The 10,470-nt window shown below is 40.9% G+C and overlaps 1 protein-coding gene across 2 annotated transcripts; it reads right to left on the bottom strand.

Annotated features, from left to right (window-relative positions):
* Positions 1-255: 255 nt before the first annotated feature.
* On the bottom strand, positions 256-10,306 carry LOC310955553 (uncharacterized protein). 2 transcript variants are annotated; one of them, XM_083925441.1, is made up of 13 exons: positions 10,059-10,306; positions 9,324-9,392; positions 6,995-7,019; positions 4,853-4,939; positions 4,531-4,670; positions 4,294-4,413; positions 4,172-4,196; positions 2,821-3,784; positions 2,564-2,684; positions 2,358-2,423; positions 2,158-2,259; positions 1,784-2,036; positions 256-690 (listed from the first exon to the last, which is right to left on the bottom strand). In XM_083925441.1, the coding sequence occupies exons 1-13, from the start codon at positions 10,113-10,115 to the stop codon at positions 434-436; spliced, it is 2,286 nt and encodes a 761-aa protein (XP_083781567.1). In that variant the 5' UTR covers positions 10,116-10,306; the 3' UTR covers positions 256-433. The 2 variants fall into 2 exon arrangements, with proteins under 2 accessions (XP_083781567.1, XP_083781568.1); XM_083925442.1 differs by lacking the exon at positions 6,995-7,019 and having other exon boundaries at positions 10,059-10,109.
* Positions 10,307-10,470: the final 164 nt, after the last annotated feature.

Genomic DNA, 10,470 nt, shown 5'->3' with positions numbered 1-10,470 from the left:
CCATTTCAAGCACTTTATCCAAAATTCAAGCAGTTTTCAAACCTTGAAAACACAACATTAAAATTCAAGCATTTTCAAGGATTTCAAGCAGCTGTACGAACCCTGTTTTTCATTAAACTCCTACCCCATTAATCACAAATATCTGCAGTCATGGTCTTTAAAAAACCAGTTAGGTTAAGTTGATATTGATAACATTTCCTGCACAGTTAAAAACGAATATCACAAAAACAATATTGCTACTCTCTGCTGGTGATAACACTGATACAAAGAATTGTAAGACATGCAGCTGCAGTAGACAAATGCTTTAATATTTAATTGTTCAAGAACCAAAATATTCACAAATGTCTCAAGCAAATAACCCAAAAAGAAAATTTCAACAACAAAGGAAATGTATCCCATGAAAAGTATTTGGTTAACAGAACTTCTATGGAAATTATTTCCTTGCCACAAGCTCCAGGAGGGTGCAGGTGATTTTGTCCAGGCTGTTGGAGTACCGAGGGCCCTGGTCCATCCTGCGTCCGCGGTCCATGTGGTTCGGAGGTGCAGGAGCACGGGAGTTGAAAAACTCATCTGCAGCAGGGGGGTAGTCACGTGGGTGCATGGGTTCTTGAAACCTTTCAGAATAATTTGCTGGCTCATTTGGATGGCTATCACGTGGTGTCCGAGACATCCCGGGCCTTCCAAAAACATCTGAAAGAAAAACAATAAGCAAAGACATTGATTGAAAGGAAGTGGGAAGATGCAGCCTTGAATTGGTAGCTTTATCGTTCATTTGTTTTTACACATGAACCTAAAGTGTAATTCCGGCGCAAAATCATCCCATTGTCTTTTTCGTGGAACAATTTAACGGAGAAATCCCGAAGAGTCGCTAACAGCCGGACGTGGCTAACACAGATTAGCTCAGGCAGTACGATGAGGGCATTAAAACAGCTTTTTTAACCACTAATACTGGTTAAAATAACACCAAGCCTCTGCAGTAGCATTATAAGAGTCCATACACATAAAATGAAGCAGCAATAGGCTCCTTCCTTTTGGATTGCATTTGGTAATCTACTTAAATGGACTTTACTATGAGAGGAGCAGGTACTGGGGCCAGTTAGTAAGTCTTTTAAAACACTCTTTTAATAAACTCCGGGTTTACTAACGACGTTGTTGGTGCTTCGTTTTATGCCTGTAAATGATCTCATTTTGACTTGAATTTTTTTTGGGGACGCTTCGTTTTATGTTTTGGGACTCTTATCATGCTGCTGTAGAGGTGTGGTGTTATTTTGAGCAGTATTGGGGGTTACTGTTAGCGACTCTGGATTTCTCCGTTAACAGTTGTGAAATGAAAAAAAAAACTGTCTTGATGGCTTATTTGACGTATGCAAGTGCTGAAAAAGACCGGGATGGCTTTGCGCTGGAATTAGACTTTAACAAAAAATTAGACATATGTGAGACAACACATATCAAATTAGTTTTCATACAACATACAGTGGTCAGTTATAAGTCAAGTTATAACATTACAAACAGTAAACAGCAGTATGAAAGCACGCTAATAGTTCAGATGTGCACTGCGGCATTAAAACCCAAAAACAGTACAAACAGAAGATATGATATGAAAACAGTATGGGCAAATGCATTTATTCATGTACACTGAGGTTAAAAGTGACAAAAACTGTCACTGTGCTATGATTATTAATACTTTTATTAGATAATATTTTGGACAAATGTCACTAAGGTGTGTGTGAACCAACCCAGTAAGGCCCAGTATGCAGCTTATAGACCATAAAATACAATTTACCTTCATAACGGCTTCTGTTTGACTGTCTGGGCTCCCCACGAACAGGATGGTGTTGTTCTTGGAGCCCCTCGTCAGGTATATGTGCATGCTGCTGCCAGCTTCTTCCTCTTTGATCTTGCTTTAAGCAGAAGTCTTCTTGTCGTCTAAGGTCTGAATCTTCTCTGAAGTTTGTGTCAAACTGGTGTCTTGGAGATGGGTCTGGGTTTACGCTGTTGTAGTCTTTGAAGATGGCTGCTAGACCTTGGTTATGTGGCTAAAGAAATGAAAACATGTTTTTTTAATTAATTATTTAATTTCTAGTGCTCTGCAGAGAGGCAGAGAATGAAACTACGTATTCAGTTAGAAAGACTGACCCTGCACAGGGTGACACATACCACAGCTTTCTCTGACTTTTTGGTCTTGAATTCTTTCAGAAGGTTGCAAAGTTTGCTCTTCAAGAAGTGAGCCTCTTCGTCATTTTCAATTTCAATGTTATCCTGGTGGAAAAGACACAGTTAAGGTGACTGCTTCAACTAATGGCTGCACAACAAACATCACTGCTATGTGTGTTGCAAATACAAATTTACAATCTTACCAGCATATCAAAGACACCCCTTGACTCAGAGCCTCCTCTCTGGTAGCTTTCAGAATGAGACAGGCTCTTAAAAAAAAACAAAAAAACAGATTTGATATCACTAGAGCACTTAAACTACATAAGAGAATACAGTTTCCAGATTGATTAGAATGACACATTGGCAGGTTATTAGTTAATCACACCAAAAACATTTTACAATTAAACACCTGTGATTCTATGTAGCGGTCCGCATGTTGTGTTCCACGGATTTCAGGTCTCATTGGTGCACTAACTGGCCTAGTACAACCACCAAACTTTGGGTTCGGAGGTCCATACTCATCACTGAACCTTAAAGCAGAAATCAAGAAAATGAAAACACAAAGGATTCACATATACAATATAAAACTTTTTAAAAAGCTATCAGCCAGCCAGTTTCATTGAGAGCCATATGTACAGATGAACGACCAGGTACATTGTCACTCACATCTCCTTTGTCGTTTCCACCTCTTCGATAGTGGCATCAGAGAAGCGGCTCTTTCTTTTTCTTTTACCATGTCGTTCATCATTAGCGCCCCCCTTCAAGAAACGCATGAATGGCTCTGGGATGTCAAACATGGCCTCTGTGCTTTCCACTCGTCTCTGGGAGGCAGGCAGTCCTGTCCTACTTGGCCCAGCGTTGGCATATGCTTCCTCTTGACGTGGTTCTCTCTTTTCATAACTATAATCATTGGTCGCATTAAACTGGTGACATGACCAGCCACTTTCCATAGGCGTGGGAAAGCTTCTCCTCTGGGCTTCTAGTTCACTCATTCCCTGACTGTCTGCTCTATTCACACCGTCATGTCTAGCAGATTCCCTGTCCACAGAAGTCCGCTGTTCATCCCTTTCTGGGTACAGCGTCTGCTGATGCTGGAAGGAACAAACTTGCCCACGCCTAACTTCTTCAGCGTAGCACTCCTTCAGTGTATCTCTTTTTGGGTAGGGCCTGTACGGGGGAGCCCCTTCTGGGTAAGACTCTACATCCTGAGGCTGGTAGTGGAGCATGTCCTTCCTCAAAGCATTTCTGGAAACACCACCTGGATTGAGTACGGCTCTTCTTCGAGGATCTTCAACACGTTCCTCTTCATACTCCGTACGACTACCAGAGTCCATATACCCTTGCTCGCGGATATCACTTTCCCTGTAATCTGCCCTCCGCGGCTCCTGTTCCATACAGTCACGGCTGAAAGTGTCGTCCTGTTGGTACAGTGGTCTGTCTCTGTTCATTATGAAAGGGTCTTCTGGATGGAATGGAAGTGCATTTGGGTGACACCTCCCTGTAGGGTACCTCGCTTGGTGAGAGTACTCATCCCGGTAGCCTTTTAGTTCTGGTAGGTGGGACGACGCATCTCGTTGGGTAAAACTCTGTGAGAGGTTTCGGTCCCTATTTTGCTTCTGCTGTGGGGGAACTAGAGAATCAGAGGAAGCACAGAGTAGGTAAAAACGTGGCATACAATGTAGCCTGTATGTGCTGTTTTTAAATTAGGTGAGTTTTCATCTATCACAATCAACAAAAACAAAAAGTATTAAATGCATATCCAAATAAAAATAAATCCTAAAACAGCCAAGTCAGACAGTTTAGCACTAAATGAAATGTTTTCCGTAAAATTTGTAAAATATCCTACTCAGTAGTGTCAAATACCTTTAATAAAAGTGAAAAATGTATAAAGCTATGTGATAATCATAATCATTAATAAAAAAACTCAACAAAAGCATAGGAAATATTGTATGTAACCATGCCTATATCATATCCAATATCTATACTACACTACACAAAATTCACAGTACGACTGTACCTCTTGAGAATTTATTTTCCATAAGCTGAAAAACAAAAGAGTAAATACAAACATGTTACAAATAATTATGATTTTAAAAGTACATATCACTCAACAATATTCGGCATGTCACTATGCCCCACCTTCGGAGTTCCTCGTCCTTCCTGTCGCTCTATTATCTCTGCTCTGGTTCGTATGATCTTTCCTCCGTGGGTTATTATGGATTCTTTATTCCAGGTGATCAAGTCTGGCCGTTTCAGTTCCTGCATAGAGGAAAGGCATTCTTCACTTCATTTTGTTTTCCCTTCGTAATTAAAAAGCAAAAGCAGACAATCAAAAAGTTCCACTGGAGTTTTCTAAAAATGTTAACAATGCTTTACCACATATTTCTGTCGGTGTTTACGTCCAATCAAATGACGGACCATTTCCTGTATGTTTGCATTCTGATTGCAGAGCCTACATGCGTATCTGGGGCCTGATTGTTGGCCATTACAAGGCAGTTCTTCCACAAAGTTCAAACCTAAGATATAAGCAGAAAAAAAGTTAAATAGGCATCACATGTGAAATTGACAAATAAAATGACGAGCATTTTTTATTTTATTGTTCTTTCAATGTTAAAAAGATAAAAAGATAACTATAATTTAAAAAAAGAGGGGGTCAAATTATCATGGAAAACTGTTTAAAACTAAAAAAGTTATTCACCAATGATGGGTTCATCAAGCTTCATGTATTCCAGATATTGTATAATGTCTTCAAATACTGGTATGTGGTGAGATCTGACCGCAAGCCCTAAAAAAAACAAAAACTAGTAGTTAGCAAAAGAAAACATTAAGAGAGAGGGTTTTTTTAAACATCAAACATACACAGGAGTCATTTGGAAACATATTTGTGGCTGTTTTTTAATACATACAAGACACATAAACCACTTTTTCTTTTCAGTTCTGAACTCACCTCCCAACAGAAAGTAGGATCAAACAATCCGCTTATCTGATGTGCAAGGTTGCACAACACGTTGGTGACATTTGGGGTCGCATCGGCTTCTCTGCAAGCCTCTGGGACCGAGTTAACCATGACACCCTTCTTTGCGTTAAACCACAGTGATGTTGGCAAGTGTTGGTGCACTCATTGAGGTTTCTGCACCACAGTGATTTATATAGCCGGCAAATATGGCTACAGTATTTTTGGGGCAGCCATTTAGGCAGACTTAGCTCTTTGTAGATTTTTTCAAGAGACTGCACCATTGTGCAAATGATGAGCATTATGTCAGTTGTGCCCACAGACTTTAAACTGATAAATCAGGCCACACAGCAGGAGAAGCCTCTCCCCGGTCCAGCTCACAGTGTGCTGAGCCAGTCTCACCTGTTATCCAAATTCCTGATGCCATTGCATCTGAGGCTGGATCGAGCCCAGGTGGCACCTCAATGGTAGTTCTCTCACTGTTAAATTCACGAGACTGTCAGCCCATAGTAACTGGTTACTTAACCCAGCATAATTCATCTACCCAGACCAATCATCTCACGATCCAAGACAAGTTGCACAGTGCAACAACTGTCCTCCACCGCTGACAAGATAAAAATACAACAGGCCATCAGCTCTAGTTATGTGGACTCTGGCTAGAATTGGCTGGTTAAAGAACCCAGAGTGATGCCAGTTCTGGCACATCATTTTGCATCAGTCAGCAATCTGCAAACTAACTGTGCCTAATAACTGTCCAACATACATTATATGGCACGCATATCAACAACTGACCATTACACCTGTGCAATTGTCGAACATCTTATTCAAAAAGCACTGGCATAAATATGCTGCTATAGCAGCCTGGATTGGGAAGGCAACTTTTGAATGTGGCTAGAAAACTCCAATTCAGCCACAAGCGCCTTTGTGAGGTTGTGTGCGGTTGGGTAAGGCTGGGTATGGTCTGGCTCGTAGTCGGCTCTCCCATTCATTTCAAAGGTGTTCGTGGGGTAAGGTCAGGGCTCTGTGCAGGTGATTCCCCTTAACTTTAACTAATGCCAAGTTCCAACTACAAGACTTTCAAAGTCGTCAGTTTGCTGTACTGTTCAAACCATATAATTTGTGCTCTTGTGTCTGGAATCTTGAAGTCGTTGTGCTTTTCACACCTCTTGCAGTGACAAGGAGTCACCAACTACCAGTACCTTTCACCAGGAGGAAACTGGAGAACTTGTTCTGATATTACACTGCGCTCTGCTACTGCGACAACAGCTTGCTACTCCCTCACTAGGAAGGGAGTTTGACAATGGTGGAACAAGCTCCCCATTGAATCAGGACAGCAGAAACCCCACACACCTTCTGTCGCAGAAAATGTCCTCTATGAAATAAGCTTGAGCTCCAAGTGCCAAGCCAATCCAAATTTGCCTTGGGTAGAGGGCTCTTGGCATAAGGGTCCCGAGCTAAAGCATGAACACAGCCCAAGTTGAAAAGCACATCAAGGTGTGTAGAGATTCATTCATGTAATGCTCTTTGTTCTTTTTAGCACCTCTGTTGTTTCCACATCACAACTTAAAGCTCATGAACACGCCAAAGTCGGAAGATTGAACGACTCCTCAACTCTGGAACTGGGACCATTCGAGGAGCATGCGAATGCATCACTGGCTGTGGTGGAGTTCGGCCATTCTAGTTCTCCTTTAAGTTCATCATCATTATAAGAGGATCACAGCCTTTGATGAGTCTACTTTAAAATGCCGTCCATTCAAACCAGGCAACAGATTAGAGTGACCTGTGTTACCTCTGTGTGTGGACTGAATTACCTGCCAGAAGAGACAGCAAATATACTCAAGGCAAGAACAGAACAAAATGAGAAGGCTGAAGATGAAGACTACTTACCCGCAGCAACCAAGCCATCCTCTTTCTGCCAGGAACGAAAGGAGAGTAATAAAACATAAGTCAATCAGTGCTGGTTAAACAGGACACTGGTTCACCACTGCTACAAACAGAGAAAATGTTATATGATGGAAACATGTTCTTTAACACATAGTAGTTGACCAGAACCACAGCTCACTTGAGGTGCAGTACAGATACATATCCTCATCTGTTTTTATTAATTATTTAATCATAGCTGCATATATTAAGCCCCCTTCCTGGGAGAAGGTTATACTGTGCAAGACCAAGTTTACTGTGAAATTGATATCCATATGCAGAGATGAAGTATCCAATTTTCATAAATCCATGGATCAATGTTCAAGCAACCTTTGCTTACACACATAATTACAGTTATTGTGTATAAGTACTGTGCCTGAACACATCCAGTGTAGACACAGAAGAAGACTGAAGCCGCCGACAAACCAATTTAGCTACACAGCATGGACAATGTGTTAGCATCTGGAATGATCAGCTGTCAACGTATTGTCATGGCCTGACCTTCCGCCATTACACAGTGTGAAAGTCTCAAACTCTTCCCAACAATCAGGCTTAAGAGTCTCTTGCAGTTGGCTCCCAAGCACAATACAAAAACCATCTCATGCAAGAACGTTATGACATTTCCATTTGCTTTGCCTGGGAGTGCTGCAGCTTTTGGTCATATCACAGCCATAGCAGAAGATTTCCAGAGATCTAACATGGGCCTGAGCTGGCAAGTTTCTGGAAGAGACACAGAAAATTGCATGTTTACGTTAAAGTAAGACGTATGAGACAGAGAGACATAGGGTTAAGCACATCCTCCATGGAACACCATGAAGAAAGGTGCTAACAGGTCTCTCATGAAATACTGTTTCACAGAAAGACTAAGATAATTTGACCAGATGACTTGAATCCATTGAAGATAGTTAGCAAGCTCAAATCAATCCAATGTTCTTGTATAGTTATCCAGGATTTCTGGTTGTCATGTGCAAAACCACCAACAACCATCCAGTGGGGCGATGTGACAAAGATCTTTGGTTAAAAACTGTGTTGTTGTTGCCTTGAGTCTCAATGCTTGAGCGTTGTGGACCAAGATAATGTAGGTTGACCTACAAGTGATGACTTCCAGGAAACAAGTGGCTGCTTTAGAATCTTTTCTAATGCAGGGCCTACACAGCACATGTTCCAAAAAAACGGGAAACATGAAACTGTTGGTCTTGCAAAAATGTTGTGCCCATCACAAACGTCCACATGTGATGATTTGAGACAACACAAAGAAAATGCAGAATCAGGTCATATTGGTCAGTCTGACCTAAATGTGTAAACATGTTGTTTCTTGTGCGCCGCCAAACAAAGAAACGGCACTCCTCCAAAATGATCAGATCATAGTCTTTGTGATGGTCAAAGACAGATGTTGATAAGCATTCCCTCCGTTGCTTGTTGCTAAACTTTTGCTACTTTTTGCGTTCATCGTCCGTAGACAACTGTGGACTGTCATGTGCACAGGTTTCCATTTATACTACAATTGAGAGTCCGCACCAGCCTTCTGGATTTCTCACCAGGAACTCAATGGCATTTGGCTGTCTTTGTATTCCTTTAAAAATGATATAAATGTAGGTAATGTCAGAGCTCTTTGCACAACCTCTCTTCAAAACAAGCATCCATTTCATTATCCAAACTCACGGACAAGGGCGCATGACGACATTGACGTCACACAGACAAAAGCAGACCCTCATGGACACGTAAAGTATGAAGTGTGCTTAAAGAAGTGACAGAACACTTTACAGTTATCCAGTCATGGTAGCCAGGATACAACATTTAAGCACATATGAACAAAATGCCAATGTGCACAGATACAAAGTTTCAAGTTGAAAATGTAAAACACCTTGCCTGTTGTTCTCACTGAACTGGTCTTATTGTATTAACACCAAATCATTTAAATTTGTCATACTACGATGCATGGTGCTTGGAAGGCAAGTAGGTATGGTAAAAGTGTATACATTCAAGCAGGCAATACATCAGAAATAAAACACTGGAGATGTCTTCTTAAAAAGCCCCCAGATGTTGCCAAGAGCTTGGAAAGATAGTTAGATATCAATTTGGGATGCTCCTTTTCTCCTGCTTGAGTGTCATTTTGAACCTGTTGGAAACCTGTGACTGCATAAAAAGAGGGTCACCGTAAATACTGAAACTTTTTGGCTTTCTGGCATACCATTAACTTATAAGTTTACAACTGGGAGTTTTAGTTACATTAGTATTCAACAACAACAACAGACTCCATAGATTTCTGCACCAGTAAATAGATGGTGCTGTATACCTTCATATGTCCTGTTGTGGTCAGGTGAATCTTGAACAAGGTTTCACCCCTGATGGATTTCTCACAGACCTGGATTATAAGAGAAAACGTAAATCAATCCAAATCCCAACTGTGCATGATGGTATGATTGACACTGTTTTAGGAACACTAGCCTAACTAAATCAGCCGTTGGTCTTTCTTCATATCTATGAGGTGGATACAATATTACATCTCTTTATATAACGCAGTAGGCCTACTAGTCAATACATCAATTTATTTGTCACATAAATCATATAAAACACAACTTCAGTTAGAGGTTATCTTCTTCAATGTATGCATCAAAACAGAAGTAATAATATAAATGGGAGTATAGAGTCGATAGCAACCAGCCCCCACAGCAACTATCACGTTGAATCGACATCTCTCCAACTGTTTCTGCAAATACTGATTTATATCTTTAGGACAGAGGAGATTATTTCAGATCTAAGTATTAGAGCAGAAGTCTTCAACGTTTTTTAACACGTTGCATTCATATTAATGTATATTTTCAGACATAGTCGGAAAGATTCAAAAACAATTTGGCGGACCTTCTGGTGACACTATTTTGACATCTTGAATGTATCTGACGTGACGTGAATGTAGATGTGAAAAACTCTTGTTGGAGATCGTTGTACAGACTGCATTAGGTATAGTTAGGTGTACCCAATTGATTTAATATATGATAAATAGACAGAACCCTAACGCCCTGTATCTTACCGTGCATTCAATAAATTGCTCCTCTTCTTCATATGGTGTTTCGAGGTTGTTGTCCATTGTCTGGGGTTTTACGACTTGCTTTGTAAGAACCTTAGCTTAGCTCAATGTTATCAAACGTGTATTAGGCTATTTAACGCTAGTTAGCGCGTTAATGGGCGTTGCCTAGCAATTTGCGCAGTGCTACCTTGCTAACAATAGCGAGTTAGCTTCAGGTTAGCGTCTGTGTAGTTCGTCTTGTAAAGGTCTTCAGCTGCTTCTGTTTACAGTCGACGAATTTGAAAAACAGAAAAAAAGCTAATGATGACCACTTCCTGTGTGTTTGGCCACAATTCGCCGTAAGAAACAGGAGCGCGACAGTACCGTTCCTGTGATGGACGTCCGTTCCTGCCTCTTTTAGTTTTATGGCGGTTGC

Source organism: Echiichthys vipera (assembly GCF_963691815.1).
Source record: "Echiichthys vipera genome assembly, chromosome: 13".
In the NCBI taxonomy this organism is placed as follows: domain Eukaryota; kingdom Metazoa; phylum Chordata; class Actinopteri; order Perciformes; family Trachinidae; genus Echiichthys; species Echiichthys vipera.
The sequence above is the reverse complement of the archived record's forward strand: the minus strand, read 5'-3'. Positions and strand labels throughout refer to the sequence as shown.

Bases quoted from the DNA above. Each gene is read 5' to 3' on its own strand.
- LOC310955553 (XM_083925441.1), bottom strand. From the start codon at position 10,115: ATGGACAACAACCTCGAAACACCATATGAAGAAGAGGAGCAATTTATT. The intron at 4,414-4,530 runs GTAAAGCATTGT...TCCTCTATGCAG, and splicing joins AACACCGACAGAAATATGTG to GAACTGAAACGGCCAGACTT. The intron at 2,260-2,357 runs GTAAGATTGTAA...CTTTTCCACCAG, and splicing joins GGGGTGTCTTTGATATGCTG to GATAACATTGAAATTGAAAA.